The 17,861-nt window shown below is 37.6% G+C and overlaps 1 protein-coding gene across 8 annotated transcripts in view; it reads left to right on the top strand.

Moving 5' to 3' along the window:
* UNC79 (unc-79 homolog, NALCN channel complex subunit) overlaps positions 1 to 17,861 on the top strand; it is a 111,970-nt gene that overhangs the window by 48,015 nt on the left and 46,094 nt on the right. For 6 of the 8 annotated variants that reach the window (XM_061998334.1, XM_061998330.1, XM_061998329.1 and 3 more), the window contains 6 exons: positions 1,785 to 2,071; positions 5,673 to 5,855; positions 6,704 to 6,866; positions 9,763 to 9,915; positions 11,367 to 12,581; positions 14,751 to 14,858. In XM_061998334.1, coding sequence (XP_061854318.1) covers positions 1,785 to 2,071; positions 5,673 to 5,855; positions 6,704 to 6,866; positions 9,763 to 9,915; positions 11,367 to 12,581; positions 14,751 to 14,858 — 2,109 coding nt within the window. The remainder of the gene's footprint in view (positions 1 to 1,784; positions 2,072 to 5,672; positions 5,856 to 6,703; positions 6,867 to 9,762; positions 9,916 to 11,366; positions 12,582 to 14,750; positions 14,859 to 17,861) is intronic. The other 2 variants (XM_061998332.1, XM_061998333.1) reach the window with 2 other exon arrangements.

The following is a 17,861-nucleotide window of genomic DNA, read 5'->3' as shown; positions in this document are numbered from 1 at the left end:
CCACTCAAACAAAACCCCTTCCCCACCTCCAAGTAAAATATTTAAAAATTATTTAAAAAAATTACAGACGCTGTAGTTGTGCTGATGAAGAACCTAAGACAGATGCAGTTCTATCAGCAAAAGAATCTCTTGTCAGAGTAGCATATAACATTGAGAATATTGGTAAACTAGACTATTCAAATAATTTTTAGCATTTGCTATAAATGTATAGCTATGAATTTACATAAACCCTAAGGCATCTAAATAACCCTGTAACAGACTAAGTGGATATCAGTTTCTGGCTAGTAACCCTAACACAGACATATAGGAGCAATTTTGAGATTATACTTTGATTAAGTATATTGAGATTATACTTAACCTTGCTTGTAGTTTCTGTCCTGTAAACTTGAACTTGAAAACAAATAGATCATTTTCTGATTCTGCTTTATATCAGCTTGCTTTATCTCAATTATTTGTTGTTAGATAGATTTTTAACCACAGATCAGAAAATACATAAGAATATGTTTTTAGTAACAATTAATTTTAGTTGTTAACACAGTATTTAACAAAAAACCTAAATACTTAATTTTCAAGTATTGCCCCATTTTGATGCTGTGAAAATATTTGTTGCATTTATTGATTATCCCAGTGGAAGTATTTTTATGTGTTTTGCATTTAATGCATTTTATTTGTACAGAAGCATTTAAATAGAAATTATTGTTTTTAAATAGAACATACTGGGTTTATATACTTTACTGCACTTTAGCTATATGTTTATTCAGAATTTTGATAAAAGAATCTGATATACAGGTGTGTGAAATAGCTTCTGCTTTTCATGAATTCTACTCCTAGTGTTAGTATAACAGATGTTTAGGAACTGCTGAGCACTAAAAAAAGGACTTAGACATAGGGTTAAATGGAAGAGGCAGAGAACTCAAAGGCAGTACCAGAGAATTCTAGTGATGATAAGTGGTCTTAAAGGTACCTGGAATTACTGTATTAAAAAATAAAATCACCGTATTAAAATGTAAATACTTGCCCAGTTGGCAGCTGTTACTTGCAGTGTGTCTGTTTTGCTTGAACAGTGATAGCCAGTACCTAAGCTTCCTTGTGCTTTGTAAGTGGACTCGTCTTTCACATGATCATATTCCCACATAAAGTGTTACTGATTGATGATTTCCATTCAGTGTTTATAAACAAAGTCTTAGTCTTCTCCTCTAGGAAGGAGTACTTGAAGTTTTGACACAATACAGTGTACCAGAACCCAGTACATTATAGTGCCTACATTTTGGCCCAAGTTTGAGAGAAATACGAACTCAGTGCTGAAAGGGGAAGTCTTCACTCAGTTTAATCAGAATTTGGTAGAATTTTCTCCATCTCCTACCCTTGTCATTTTGTACATCCTCCACTAGAAAAGACTAATGTCCACTCATGTTTGCTGAGGAAAGACTGAAAACTATGCCAGACTGGAAACTATGTGATTTGATTCTCCCTTAATGCATAGATTCGAAAGATTACAAACAGACAGTTTGGCAGAAATGCACTGAGATGTGAAGGTAAGCAGCTCAAATGTGGGAAAGCTGAGAACTGGAGTTCAGTGTACACTGTAGGTGTTGCAGTGCTCTTGAACCTGAGGCAACAGAGAAACAATGCCCACAGAAATGAATGCCTGTCTACTGTGAGTTCACCATGTGTCTTTGGGCAGAAATGGAACAATGACCTCTGGAAAGAAATTCTGGTGTATTCTGCATCCTGTTTGCTGTCTTACTCAGTGTCTGATACCAATGTCTGTCTTGTGCTGATAGGACAACCTTCCCCAGAGAATGATAATACAATAAAAGACCTGCTGCCAGAGGATGCTGGGATTGATCACCAGACTGTCCACCAGCTTATTACTGTGCTAATGAAGTTCATGGCAAAGGATGAGAGCAGTGCTGAGTCGGACATCAGCAGCGCTAAAGCTTTCAACACAGTCAAGCGCCATTTGTATGTCCTGCTTGGTTATGATCAGCAGGAAGGATGCTTCATGATTGCGCCACAAAAAATGCGTGTTTCAACCTGCTTTAATGCCTTTATTGCTGGAATAGCACAAGTAGGTGAAGGCACTTACTAATTTTTGCAGCTGTTTCTCATTGCCTGTTGTTGAAATGGTGGTAGCACAGCCTTCTTTGTACCAAAATAATGGCTGAGTGCTGTAATCCTACTTAAAACTTCTTAACATTGCTTCAGTTGGTGAAAGAATTTGGGAACAAGAATGATTGCCTGTTCTTTACTCTCAGGGTCAGTGTAGCCTAATCAAGTGCTTTTTGTAGGTTTTTGCAGTTAGAAAGTAAGTAGTTAAATAGAAGTATGCCAATTCATAGTTTCTTACTAGTACTGTAAACTGGCTGCACCTTTGATACAGAGATAATAGTTTTGTATGTGTGGATGCATGCAAATACTACCACTGTGTGAAAAGTAGAGATAGTTGCAAATGTCTTCTCCCTCTTTCCCTAGTCTTTGGTTGCCTTATTTTCCTCATGTGTCATTTCCTCCAGGAAGACCTAGGACCCATATGCTCATACTGTTTCCCTGTGTGAATGGTCTGTAGACTCTTTGTCATTCTTCACTATGCAGGAGACTGATTCTCCTTCCTTAGAATCCACCTGATTCTTTCTTCTTTAGAATGCACCAGGACTTTCTGTTCTCCCTTTCCTAGGGAATGGTGTCACCATGATGAACTTCTCCCTATATTGCTATGATAAATGACTGAGCACATCCTTACCTTGTACCTGCTTTCTCCAGCTTTTAAGGACTGTAATTTTCTACCTCACAAAGCTCTTCTAAGGCTCAGTTCTTACTGATTGAGCAGTTGGTGATGCTAGCCCAATTTTACATTTGCAGAGTATTACTATTTGCAGTGAAGCATCATCAGCACTTTCACACTTTTTTCTTATCGCTGCCGCTCACTCCTTACTTTAGGGGAGAGAGGGCTGTGATTTCCCATCTCCCCCTGTCTCAGGTCATCAAACATTGCTCAAAGCTAACCTAGGCTCTTCTATATCTCCAATTCTCATCGGGATTTTCTAGTTCATACATTGAACATCTTTTAGATGTCAATTACAGTGTAGATACTTGGATAAACAGTTATGGAGAAGTCAGGTCTCAAATTCTCAGCCAGCAATCTGGGTAGCTGCAAATGCATATTGAACCATTGTCTCAGACCATTGCTATATGTTGTAAATTGTTTTTCAATTGTACAGTTCTAAGCTGAAGCATGTGAAAGGAGACCTGGACCTGTTACTGTTTTATTGAGGGTCTGGAAGTGGCAGTTTAGATCACAGGGCAGTATCTTCCACAGTTTTCTACATGTTTTCAAAGTTTGGATTCCTAAACTTCAGTCATCATAACTGACCTGAATTTTGGTAGTACTACTTACTGTAACTCTAAATATCGAACCCTGCTTTTCCTCTTCTGCATTTAAAATGTCTCATGGTAGCTGAATTCACTATTCCTGTTTGAAAAACTTCATAGTTGAGTCCTGGCTCCCCTGATTTCAAATGAAGTTTGAGAACTTCAGTAGGTCAGGATTTTTCTCTGTGTAGCAGACAATAAAACTTCAATATGTATTTTGGGGAGATTTTTTTTTTTTTCTTAGCTGTATGGCTGCTTTGTGTTTGCAGTCTGAAGATGCATTTACAGAGTGAAATGAGCTCAGTATGGAGCTCATAGGAGATGTATTTCAGTTATCTTCCCTCCCCAGGTCATAAATATTTGCTTTTCACAACCAGCTCCACAAAGGCTAAGCTGACTTGCTGCTTCTTCGATTTTGATTCAAAGGTTGGTTGGAACGGTCGGTTCAAGAAAGAAAAGAAGTACCGTAGTATTTTGCATAATAAAACCTGAGTATTTAGAATTCCTGAAAGCATGAAACATCTTTTTGTCTCCCTTGCCGTAGTGTTGGCAGCCACTGCGGCTCTGCCCCGCATGGTGGCAATGTCGTGCAAGCCTGTTGGAGTGGGGACACCAGCAGAGCTCAGCGCTGCTCAGCGTCCCAGGCTGAGCTCTGCTCAGCATTTGCAGCATAGAATTATAGAATATCAAGTTGGAAGGGACTCATAAGGATCATCGAGTCTAACTCACTGCTTCTCACAGGACTATAATTTGTTTCAGATCTTCCTGTGACAACTGAAAAAATGGATCATGCTTTAGACATTTCTTACAGTGTGTGCTGTGTTAAGACAAGGCTCAGTCTTCCATGTACTGATGAGTTTTTCAACCATGCTATATAACTGTATCACACCCTGAGGAGGAGACAAGGCATTGCAGAGTAGGACCATATTTTGTGATGATAAATCATCTGTTGGACAGGCTAACCCTGCATGGATAGACATGGTGTTCATCTGTTTAGCTCCATTCAGGCGGCACAAAAACTTGAGACAGCCATGCATCGAGCTGGAGAGTTTTACAAGGAAAGACTTCTAGTCAGCTTGTTCAGGGAGGAAATTGAGACATGAGTTCTGTGTTTATAAATTAGGCTTCTCCTCTTATTGTAGTAAAAAAAAGAAATAAAATAAAGACTAACAGACCTGAAGGAAATGGATGATGTAGATGAATCCGATGTTTGCACTTGTTGAGATGTACAGGGTTCCTGATAAAGTGCACTAAATCCAGTGAAACTACAGGGTTGTGTTAGATCTTGGGGTTGTGCTGGGATTTGCTTGGCCTGCTGTTAAACCTTCCTGGGTGTCAACCCAGAGACAAGGGCTATGTATATCTTTGTTAGGATCTAGTTTAGTTACTGATTTCAGGACATACAGCTTTAAATAAAAATAACTAATGTTGCAAGACTCATAGGAAGATGATGAAATATAGCAATGTGATTTCAGTCGAAAACAGTTGTCTCAGGGTAGACAGAATATGTGGCCATAGTGCACCCAACCATCAAGAGTCAGACCTCTAGGATAGGCACCAAATAGCATGATACTCTTCAAAGGTCATGTTGGAGGCAAGACCCATGACTAGCAGTAATAACAGCAAGCTGTCTACAGAAACACCACCACTTAAAATTGATGAGACTTTTATTAAGAGACAGATATTTGTCATTAGCTATAGTCCTGGATCCTTTAGGATGTATGTGCTTAGACTTTCCACATAACATTGCAGACACACTGTTACCTTTGCTATGGTCAAGAGTGAGATTCTTGTCTCATTATCTCATTCCAGGATATGGGGTTTAAAAAAAATCCCAACAGCTAATGTTGCAAGCCTAATGAGAAAACAATGAAAACTGCCAATGCAGTGTTAATACAAAAAACCCAAATAACCAAAATACGCAACTCCCTGAAACCCTCAGTTGCATCCCATGTTTAACAGACATGGGATAGTTAGTATGGTTTTGTCTGTTGAAGCATGATCAGCTTGTGCTATAATACAAGGCTACCCCAGCACGATATATTTTATGAACTTTCCAATATATGTTGAAGTTTAGACTATGTGGGATGAAAGGCTTCAGAACACATCTTCTGTTTCATTGTACCTACCTAGCTAAAATGAGAATGTGGCAAGAAAGTATATAACTGATAGCAAGACTTCCTTAAAAATGTGTATTTCTTTTCAATTACCGAACACCTCAACTGTAGTAGTTACTTTGCTTCTCAACATCAGTGTGTTTGATTTTGATGAGCTAACCCCTGTCCTAATGTTCTTTTCAGGTGATGGATTATAATATCAACCTGGGAAAACACCTTCTTCCCTTGGTGGTGCAGGTGTTAAAATATTGCAGTTGTCCTCAGCTAAGGCATTACTTTCAGCAGCCTCCTCGCTGCTCCCTCTGGTCTCTCAAACCTCACATTAGGCAGATGTGGTTAAAGGCTTTGCTTGTTATTCTGTATAAGGTGAGTGATCTTAAAAAGACACTGTCTTCATTAAACTTTACACTTCAATTTGGAATGTCTTTCAGGGAACACCTCAATGTACTGCAAGTGCAATGAACTGTAAAGAACACCTTTCTTTGATTTGCTTGCTCGCTGTGTTTAATTTCAATGTCCGAGGTACTTAGGTTTTCATCTGTGCTACTGACCTATTACTTCTGCTGTTGATGTTGTCTTTCACATGGTTACCTGAGAAAGAAAAGTATGGATCTGAAAATAGGAAAATGCTCTATAAAGTTCCAATGAAGAGTATTTTGAGTAACTTAAAATTAGTGAAAAAAACCCAAAACAGTACTTTTAAATGGGTGGGCGTCTTAGACTGTGTTCTTCAGTTGAGTGATGCTTTTTAAGGTGTTATTAGAATGTGTTTATGCACTAAAATAGAGCTGTCGATACTTTTTATATTTCTTATCTAAAACAACAAATATCAGTACTTAATGAATTTCTAACAGGTCTATAGGGCATCCAAAGAAGTGGAGATATTAGGAATGCATTACAACATGCTGACTGAAACAGAGTATTTGGAGAACAGGTGTAATGAGAGTTCTTTTGCTTTAATAGTTGGTTTTGTCATATAAAAGTCAAGAAAACCATATATTAAATGTTACTAATAGGGATTTTAATTTTTTTTTAAATAATTCTGTGTACAAAGCTGAAAACGGTCCTTCTTCTGACGTACTTAGAAATGTATGATCAAAGGAAGGCAAAGGCCATCCAGCTGACGATATTCTTGTCATTTTTCTATTTTACTGCCTAATATCCAAGGAGAAAAGTTAGTTTTTAAGCTGAAGTTTTTCTCTTTCACTGAACAGTACCCCTACAGAGACTGTGAAATCAGCAAGATTGTACTTCACCTAATCCACATCACAGTCAATACCCTCAACGCTCAATATCACAGCTGCAAGCCCCATGCAACTGCTGGTCCTTTGTATAGTGACAACAGTAACATAAGCCGATACAGTGAAAAGGAAAAAGGTACTTTGAACACTCTCATGTATGTGACAGTTGTTGATTTAATTTATCAAGTCTTGCAGATGTTGTAGAAATGGGTAAATATGGTCTGAATTTTAAAACATAAGACTTGGAATTAAGTCCAAGGTGTGGCTTCTCTGACCAACTGTAGCCATCTATAGTAGAAAAAGTGCCTAGTTTCTCTGTAGACTAAGCATAGTATAGAAGTCTAAAGTCTCTTGGAGGGAGTGTACCTTAGACTTAGAAGTTCAGTCACCATACCTGGATAGTCCCTAGTCTTTTCTATGACAATGGTAGCTGGTCATAACTACATATAAGGTATATAACCAGCCTGACACCATATTCTGGTTACGCTTCATAGGAACGTGGCATAGTAGCAAATATTTGATGTAGAAAAGAAAAAACAATGAATTAATTCTTTAGTTCACTTTCCTCTGTAAAAGGAGCAAGCTAGTCGACTAGCTTGCATGCAAACATATGTAATGTGGATATCTAAAGGTGAAAGGGATTGGTTCAACCTTTAGAGTACTGTCTGATTATTAATTCCAAATCAGCTTGCTAGCTGTAGCAGAGGCATTGTGATGGTGTGAACTGGTGTGAGTTGGGGGCTTGAAATTACAAGGTGTCACTGAGTGTAGTCCCTGACATCTATGTATCTATGATCCAAGTTTTGTATGTTCTTTTAATGTTAATCTGTAGCTGCCTTTCAGCTACTTTGCCTTTTAGCTATTTATTTGCTATTTACATCCTCTTTCTCAGTCTTCCAAATGAGCAGCAAACTCTTCTTCTGAAGAATACAGGAAGCACTCTTTTTATACATGCCAGTACCTTCTCCTTTGCTGGTTGTTGCTCATGAAGAGATATCCAACAGAGCAAAGACACAAAATTTTGTCTACTTGAAAACTCTGTTACTCAGGTCTAGCAAATTAAAGCAGCTTTAAAATGAATGTAAATGATGTATTGCATAATTCTCACTTGTGGATGTCTTGTATTGCTAGAGGAAGGCTAAGAGGGTTCAGATAACTGTGGACTTACTATGACTTTGTTTTGGGCTGAGTTAATGTCTTAATTCATAATGATTTAATAATGCTGAGTGTAGTAATAAGAGATTTATAAAATGCATTCTATTTCTGGAGTGATTCTGAAACATTTCTAAGAGAAAGTGTGGTGCCTATGTACCCAGCTTGCTGTTCACGTTAAGTACCAAGTTAGCTATAGAAAACTCAGTGTTCCAGTCCCATGCCCGTCATTGATTCTCTGCGTGACTTTGTGTCTCACTTCATCATTATTTCCCTATGTTTAAAGTAAGGAGAATAATATTTACTTGCTCTTCAAAGCTGTTGTAAAGGGCCTTGGGCTGCTCAGAGGTAAAGGACCATAATTGGGTAAATTTTACTCTTTAAATGCTGATTTAATTGTAAGACTGATTCTCCTCCTTTGCTGAAGTGCTGCAGAATAAAAAATAATGTGGTAAAGTTTCCTTCCACCTGCAAGAAGTGGACAATATTCCATAGGGACTTGGAAAGTTGAAGCCTTTCCCACATTTTCTAATTAGCTACTTGACTAGTCTCTAATCACGTAGCATGTGTGGCTGCTGTTGTCATCAAAGGTGGCATTTAGATGATCAACAGATGGATTTAATTGTCAGGCAGCAAGATTCCCTATGCTAATGATGGGTTTCTCCACTATTGATTTTTTTAATCCTAATTTTTCTGCCGAACATTGTTGTCAGATCATGGCAAGTGAACAGACTGCTGTGGAGCAGATGATAGATCTTGTGAGAAAAAGTAGTTGTTGCCGAGGGGAAGAAGTTAGATAGATAGGGCATGACGTAAAAGTGATGTCCAAACTTATTAAATTCACTCTCTGTAGAAATTCTTACTATCAGCTTTGATTTCTTTTTCTAGATTCATCGTGTCAATTAGGTGTCTTATCCCTGATGCTTTTAGGTGGCAGTTCCATAGCTTCGCAAGTAGAAACTTTCCAGCAATTTCAAAGCTAAAGATAATGTCCAGTTTAAATCTTCAGTTTTTTGACTATTCTGACTCTTAGCCTTACTTGCCTCTTCGTTCCTAGGCAGGAAATGCATTGCCTTTCCATGTTTGCGTGCTGGAATAAACAAGGCAAACTTTTTGTTTCTTCTCTTGAGTGCTCTGTTTTATTTATTGTGCTGGTAGTGTTTATTATTTCCCTGGAGATGAATTGCTAGACACGATAGATAGGGATTTTTACTCTTTTGATTTCTTTCTTATAGGCATTTCATACGTGATTATTTCATACGTGGTTATTTTTTGATAGATAAATAGATTTGAATCTTTCTCTCTACCATTTTCAACCAGCAGGTCTCAAATTAGAGAATAATGTTTTAAAATTACTACTTGGATTGATAATTTCAGAATTCTTCTCTTAGATCTTATTCTGTTACTATTACCAGCTTCCCAAGATGATCCTTTTCTCCCTTTTTCACTTTCCTCTTTTGCTGATTTGTTACCAACCTTGCAGTTCTTGTACTAATTTTGATTTTATTCAGTTTTACCTTTTTTCACTGAACACTATGGAAGTTATTTACTTAAGTTCGGGTCAATTGTATTTCTTCCATCTAAAGGATCTGTGTTACTATCAGTAGAAAAGATCAATTTAGAACGGTAAAAGCTGTGATGTACTTTTATTGCATTATAACCCATTTTTCATTTATCTCTGTCTATTCTGACCTTAATTCAAGATGTAAAAAGAATGGCAAAGTTATACTCAGGGTACAAATTTTCTTGCAAACTTCAGATGATTCTCCATTTTCCAATTCCAGTTTAATTTAAACTAGCTTTAGGCTTTGTTACATAGACAGCTTTTCATTCAAGGAATTGCACTCTCTTAAGAGTAATAAAGTTTTTTCTTTCTCCAGCAGAGGAAGACAGTGTTTTTGATGAATCTGATATTCATGATACACCAACTGGACCTTGCAATAAAGAATCTCAAACTTTCTTTGCAAGACTGAAAAGAATTGGTGGCAGCAAAATGGTGAAATATCAACCAGTTGAGATGAATGCTCAGAGAAGTATGAATTGTTTTGTCGGTATAAACTCATGCAGAAATACAATTTCCTACTCTTAGTTTCAAGCTACCACCTATCTTGTAGAGTTTGTTTCACTGCCTAATTTGAATACAAGTAGTCTGTCTGGCTTTTGAGAGCAGCTACTCCTCATTTCCCTGAATGGATTCTCTGACAGGAATCTCAAAGTAGGCACTCCAAAATAAAATTTAAAATAAAGAATAAAATAAATCATCAGTTGTTTTCTGAAGTTCTAAACTCTTTTGAATGTAAAAATGTGTAAGAGGATTTGTTGCAATTTTCATCCACCATTGGGCTGAAGATTGTAGTCAAATTTATTTTTTCACAGAAATTAATTTCCTTGATGAGGTGAGACTCTAGGATAAGCAAATTTGTTATTGCTGCTGCAAATATTAATGGTTTTCCTTTGAGAAAAATTCATCAACACGAAGGATTTTGTTTGCAAATTTAGGTCTCTGAAATGAATACTCTAAAAAAATTTGAAGATTTCCACCACCACCCACCTGTCTTTTTCTCTTTCACGTGTTTGCACAATGGGGAAATAATTCTGACTAGAGCAAACATCTAGTTTAACTTTTCTCGCTGCTTTTTTTTATTTATGGTGATTCATATGTGGAACATTTTGAAATATGAGGATAATAATAAACAGAAATATTCTGTTTTATGTGAAAGAATGTAATTCATAGTAACAACAGTGAAATGTAAAATGTTCTGAACGAATGTGTTCACATACTAAAATAACAATGCAATGGTTGTACCAGCAAGTGTAAGTGTGCTCACTTTCCTCCTCCTGAGGATGAGGAGATATGACTATGTAATGTGATAGTTGCTGGACTCTGCTAGGGGCTAGGATCACTAGCGGAAAAACTCTCTGAACACTTGGCTGATCTCGGGCTTGTGCTGCCACATTCTCACTGCTGTTGCTACCCTTCTTAAGTATCCATTTTAAGTCCACTTTGCTTCAGTAAATAACATGTAGATGTACTTAGGTATATGCTGATGTCTAAATGATGTCCTCTATGCTGTAGTCCAAAATTGCTTTGAAACCTCTTCAGAGTGGTCTGTGTAGCTCATTTCTACTTTCATCTCTCATGCCTAATGTGGCCATCACAAGTGTCTGTAGAAATTACTTGCCATGCTTTTTTTAATCCATAAGGTTAAACAGTCTATCTTCAGCGTACATCTGTCCAGGAAGAGTAAAATTTTAATAGAATTTAGATAATTATTGGAATTTATCCAAATAATAGGGTTTTGTTGTTGTTCATGGTAAAAGTCTATGTAATGTTGCTCTGAGGTTAAAAGAAAATATAGACAATTTTGACTAATATTGGGTTTGTATTTGAAATGCCAGTCATGTTGAATTGTGAGATAAAGATGAACATATCTGCCAGAAGTCTCCAACTCGAGGTAGTATTAGCTCTTTCTGTTTTAATCAGGTGAAATAGAGCTGGCTGACTATAGAGAGACGGGGGCCTTACAAGACAGTATTCTGCGCTGTGTGAGAGAAGAAAGCATTCAGAAAAAAAAACTACGTTCTCTAAAACAAAAATCTCTTGATATAGGGAATGCAGACTCCCTGTTGTTTTCATTAGATGAACATCGCAGGAAGTCCTGTATAGACCGCTGTGACTTAGAAAAACCACCCGTCCCTGCTGCTTACGCCATACACAGGCAGAGTGACTATGGACGGTCGCGGCAGAATTCTTCTACTAAAGCTGAAAATATAGATACACAAGAAAATCTTCCTCGGACAGAGAGTTTCCAGGAAACAAGAAGACCTGTCATACCAGAAGTTAGGCTAAACTGCATGGAAACCTGTGAAGTGAAAGTGGACTCTCCGGTCAAACCTGCTGGTCCCAAGGAAGATTTAGATCTGATAGATTTGTCCTCTGACTCAACGTCGGGTCCTGAAAAGCATTCAGTACTCTCCACTTCAGACAGTGACTCTTTAGTCTTTGAACCACTTCCTCCCCTTAGAATAGTGGAGAGTGATGAAGAAGAAGATACAACATGCCACCTGAATGATGAGGTCTCTGGCAAAACTGCAGCATCGTCTCCCTCAACTCCTATCAATGTCTCTGCACTCAGCCTCAGCACAACTCCACTGGTCCAGTTCAGCATTGAAGACTGCTCCAGAGACTCTGGCTCTAAGGATACAAGCAACAGTGCTTCAGCAGGAATAGAGGAGATACTTTCCACTTCTCCCAAAGATCAAAAGGACACTTCTGAGTTAGTTAAGCCAGAAGAACTTCAGGACGTGTCCTCTGGGAACCCGCTAACACTGAAACAGAAAAGGGACCTGCTGCAGAAGTCATTTGCCCTTCCAGAAATGTCCCTTGATGATAACTCTGAGCTCAGCATGGAGGAAATTAGACCGAGTGGAGCAATTCCAAGCCCAAATGTAAAGACAGTCCTTATTAAAGTCCCCGAAGATTCTGAAAACCAAACAGAAGGTGATAAAGTTGATACTAACACAGAGTCTGACACTGAACAAAATAAACAAGAAGAAGAGACTGAGGAGTCAGAATTTAAGATTCAGATTGTTCCTCGACAGAGGAAGCAGAGGAAGATTGCTGTGAGTGCTATTCAGAGAGAATACCTGGACATTTCCTTTAACATCCTTGACAAGCTGGGAGAGCAGAAGGAGGCAGGTGAGCTCAATCACTGACTGAATCAAATGGCTTATTATTATGTGAAGATTTCAGTAACAGAGCAGTGTAAGGAGAGATGTTTGTATATAGCATCTGGTGTGGTCTAAGCTAACTGAATGCTTTCAGGTGTTTTTCTCACAAGGAATGTACTAACCATACAGGTATCATGGATGTGTGAAGGCCTATTTGAAAATGAAGTGGAGCTCAGTGACAAAGATACTGAAAAATGTTGGTTGTGATATCCAAGTTAGGGAGTGAAATTCCATGGCCTCTTTGTGAGGGGAATCAGAAAAATGTGCCTTTCTTTCTGCTAAGGTAGTCCATGCTAAACTCATTCTATTTCGTGTGTGATGATTTTTGGCCTTTATTTCTTCTGCAAGCTTAAAGCAGTGGAAAGCAGATTGAATCATGAAGTATAAAGCTGAGTAGGCTGTAGACTTCAGAACTAAGAGCACTTGGTATTAGCCACCGTTTGTATTTGAATCAGACATACACACTTATTTTGTTTTATGTACCCTAAAAAGTTCTTTGTATCCACAAAGTTTACATGGTTTATGCTTGTTAGGAATTTAAAGTTCAAGCATGGGGAAAACCATACAGTGTGTGTATCCCCATGCTGCTGCCTTTTTACTTCTGTGACTGTCCTTCCAGCCACCCCCCCCCAGATTTTCCAGGTACTAGAACTTATTAGTCTTCTTTTTTAACATATAATTATATTAAAAAAAAAAAGGTAGAATCCTTCAGTTCTTTGTTGCAAGTGAAGTGACAGGAAACATTTGTGCAATCCTGACCTCATTTCTTGTTTCTTTAATTGCTTCAGAGCGAACCATGATTTCCTGTTATGGTATTCTACTTTTACAAGGAGAAATCATTCAGTGGGATCATAGTTATGCTGTTCCCTTTGTTTCGGGCCTGTCATCCCATTTATGGTTCCAGTAAGCTGAAGAACCACTGGAGCTTTGTAAAAACAAACAAGAACTGAGTGCTTTTGAACCTTTTACATAGGTTCTTAGAGAAGAGTGGTCATGAAAGAATTGTGCAGTTGGATTTAAATGTTTTTTTGACCATAAGTATGGGCCAGTTTTTGTGCAGTAACTAACATTATTAACTTTGAAACTGTTTGGAAAGGCTGTTCTGTGGAACCTAAGATTATAGCAGATACGATGGTCATTTGGCTGCATGCATCCAAGTGTATCATCCAAGGAGAGCATAAAACATTCACAGTAACTCTTTAAGTGCTCACTTATGTTACAGGTTGATACAGGCAATTCAGATAACTAGGTAAATTAGTGACTTGGGTAGTTTAATGTTTTCTCATGTTCTGTTTTGCTTTGTGTCACCATATTGATTAGTTTATTTGAGAACGAGTTGTATTTGATTGAAGTGGGCCTAATATTGCCATCCTAATGGGCTACTTATAATTTCAAACTGTTATTCAAACTTTTTCAGCCTATTATACTTCCATATATTTTAAAATGGATTCTGATATAACAGCTCTATATTAAAAATCCATATAGGTGGTTTCTTCAAGTGCATAATGCTGGGCGACAGAGTTTCCTGCCTGAGCCTTTTTACGGCACATTTTCAATTTTATAGCATGTGGCTGAAACTAGCCACTTACATTTGAAAATGTCTTTGTTTTATTCTTCTGATATTGACAGTCAGTTGTCATAAAATATTAGTTTTAGTATTTTTTTTTCTTTTTGATGTTAGAATCTTAAACTCTTTGAATCTTCAGGATTAACTGCTTGGTCAGCAATTTTCTGAATGAAAATTGATAACGTGTTGGAGATAAGGCTTTTAAAAGATGCTAAGCTGTTGTTTAAACTAGCTTTACATCAGTGGTACTTCTCTTATTTCCATGTTGATCGTTCTGATGATCACTCTGTGAGTGGGATAAAAGTCAAACTCTATGTGCATTTGTTAGTTCTGAGCTCTAAAGAACATAGGCAAAAATCTCCTTTAAAAAGGTGATCTTAAGCAGTAGATCCCTGTGCCTCTATAAAAGTTCTTATGTCGCACACACTGACTCCTTTTAAAACTGCTGGGAATGCCAGGTGGTGAATGGATGGCTGAAAAGATGTGAAAGAGGCATACAGAGAGAAAGAAGGTGGGAAAATATTTGTTGATTCTAAATACTGAGAGTTTAAGTAAAATTTTGGCATGCAGATCCTACTGCCAAAGGACTTTCAACACTGGAAATGCCAAGGGAGTCATCGTCTGCACCAACCCTTGAAGCAGGTGTCCCGGAGACAAGTAGTCACTCTTCCATATCAAGTAAGTTTACCTCTGGTTTGAGGATTAAATAGAAGTTGATGTATTTGTGCACCTGATACATATAATGTATGGTAAATGCCTTCCACTGAGTTGCATCAATTCTTGGAAATACAGTTGTGTTGAATATCATTAGATCTGTTAAATCTCTGGTGATCTGCAGGATTTTAGCAATTAGTATCTGCAAGATTTTCTGTTGAGTAGGTAGCAGCTAAAAGCAGCATTTCACTAAAGCTGAATGTTTATTTCCAGTGAGAGAACGCATTGTCAACTGCCAGTGCACAGAAGCACAGGATGAGAGCTCTATGTGGCTGTTAACTGCGACCTTGAGTACTTTTCTTCTTGTACCTTAGGAAAAAAATCTCCTCCAATTTTTGTAAAATGGTTTGAAATGTCGTTTCCTCAGCTACTCACTGAAATATAGTAACTGTTTCTCTGAAACTCCCATACCCATTTCAATGGAAAGTGAACTGAGTTGGTTTAAGTAGACATTGAAGCATGGCTTAACAGAGCAGATGTAGATAACGTGGAAAGTTGGAGGTATCTTAGAACACTAACAAAATCCAGAGTGGTATGTCCATCTACATAATGTTAAGTAACATCGCTGAAGGTTGATGAGGCAGGACTCTGACTAGTATAAAAGGAAGGGGGAATGATAACCTGCTTAGCTACCAGTGAGCTGCCAGGTCAGCTCAACTGTTTTGCTGAACTGCAATTTCAGATTGCTGTAGAAAAGTTAAAGTTTAATTTCTGAAATACAGCATCTGTTGATATGATTGGAAGCGATGTCTGGCCTATTAAAGGAAGATGTTATTTTAGACATAGTATAGAAGTACTCCAAATTAGAGATTTCATCTCCAGTTTTACCACAAGCATCCCATGTCATGTGAATCTCGTAGTCAAAGTGCATTTGTTAGCCACCTAATGACACAGATGTCACTTACTACAACAGCTAAAGAGATACGAAACTGGGACCGGTATCTATATGATACTGAGCCTACATTCGTGTGTAAATATTCCTTCCTCTTTCTGTTTCCAACAGCTGAAAAGGACATGAATGCTTTCATTGTATCTCTTGTCCATTTAGACTGAAATATTTTTGACCTTATACTGTGTGTCTTTGCAGTGCTTGCATAATAAGCTCTGATCAGGACTGTGAGCACAAGGTGCTCCTGTAACACAAGTAGGTAACATGCCTTGTAGAGCCAGTGCCTGGCTGCAGGAGGCATATGTCATTAACTGTGATAGGAAGATTTTGCCTTTGGGCTTCTCTTTTTGAATGGAGAATTCCACAGCAACAGAAGGACCAGATCACTAGCTAACATATGAAAAGCTTGCCAGCTACTATATGAAGGTTACCAATCTTCTCATAGTAGGTTTATTGTGGAAAACTGAATCAAGGAAAACTTCCCTTCCTATGCATAGGCAAGAAAAGTCACGTGCTGGTCCACAGCCATCAGCCTGACTCCGAAACTCTTCAAGTGCTGGCAGCTGAGTTTTTTGGTTTTTAGTTTGGTTTTTTTTTTTTTTACTTATCAATATTTGAAATCGTATCAATCCTTGAGAATCAGGTAAATAACTCTGGAAATCTAAACCTGCTGAACAATAGCCCAATTATGTGAAAGATGCGTGAAATTTTTTTTAATTACAATAGCAAAAGCTGTTAAAAAAATTCAAAGAGATAATTTTCTGTATTTTGACAGTCATCTGCACTCGAAGCAGTCTTGTCAGTTCTAACGTTAATTACTATTCTTTCATCAGGAAATGCTATGCTTGATAACGTGATAAAGCATCTATTTAAAATTCCTGCCCTGGAAACAGTGGAAATTCTCTTTTTCTCCTAATATGCTGTGAAAGGCAGCTGCAATGTAATTTTTAAAAGTGAAATATATAATGTCTTAATCTGGTTCAGTTCCAAATGCTTAGTTATACAAGGACTACTCTGCAGCAATGCTGAATAAGTTTGTACCTAGACCGAAATTAGAGTTTAAATGAACTCTGATGCATCGAAAGAATTTCACGAGAAATAACTTAAAATGCTTCACCTGTTGAAATAATTTCAGTGTGCAGATTCCTACTGAAATTATTGTTATATTTATTATTCAGGACCTGTATTTGTTTTGTTGGGGAATGCTCTACTTTCTCGGAATTTGAGACTCTCAGATAGAAACTGAGTAGAGAAAGTTTATGAGAAGGCACTTAGCCCCTTGGAGCCTTCTGAAAGTTGTAGTTTATCCCTTGTCTATACTTCTTCATCACAGTTAATGATGTGAAATGCTGATCTTATTTTCAGAGCTTAGCTGGGTACTCTTTATAATTTTGGAAGAGAACTGTCTTAATACTCTTTTTAATGATGTTGAATACAGTTGCAGATGAAAATAGTCATTAGAAGATTTTACATTGTGGCCCTTGCTCTAAAGCCCTGTTGAGGAAGGCACTTAAATATATACTTAAGGCAATATTTTAAAAGCTTTTCTGCTCAGAGATTAGTATCAGCAGTCTCACGTGCCTTCTTCAGGCAAGCCCTTAAACCTCTGTCTTCATACTGTAAACAATGATTTTGGTTTCAGTGGTAGAAATAGACTGCTCTCTGACTCAGCTGTCAAAGTGACTGTTTTGTACTCATTCAATTTGGATCTTCTTACGAATGGATTAAAAATAAGAAATTTAGGAGTTGAATATGATCTGTTTCTTCGTTCATTTAAGCACTGAGAAAATACATGACCCCCAAAAGTCTTAACATTTAATTCCACAATTGTCTTTTGATTGTGTGGGAGCAATACGCAGTCAGACACAGCCCTTAAACAGTTATAACCATTAAAAGAAACGTTGCAAATAGATGGATAAGGAAAAATGCTGATTGCTTAATAGCTCATGTAAGAAGAATGGCAATGAAATTAAAAGAAGGATCCATCTTCAAAGACATGCTGGCTTCACACTTCAGAAGAATGTACAGGTGTTATGCCTGAGTGATGAGTATTTAGGAGACCTGTCCAGGTTGTGTCA

This window comes from Colius striatus, chromosome 6 (genome assembly GCF_028858725.1).
Source record: "Colius striatus isolate bColStr4 chromosome 6, bColStr4.1.hap1, whole genome shotgun sequence".
In the NCBI taxonomy this organism is placed as follows: Eukaryota; Metazoa; Chordata; class Aves; order Coliiformes; family Coliidae; genus Colius; species Colius striatus.
This window is presented reverse-complemented; position numbering and strand designations above follow the sequence as displayed.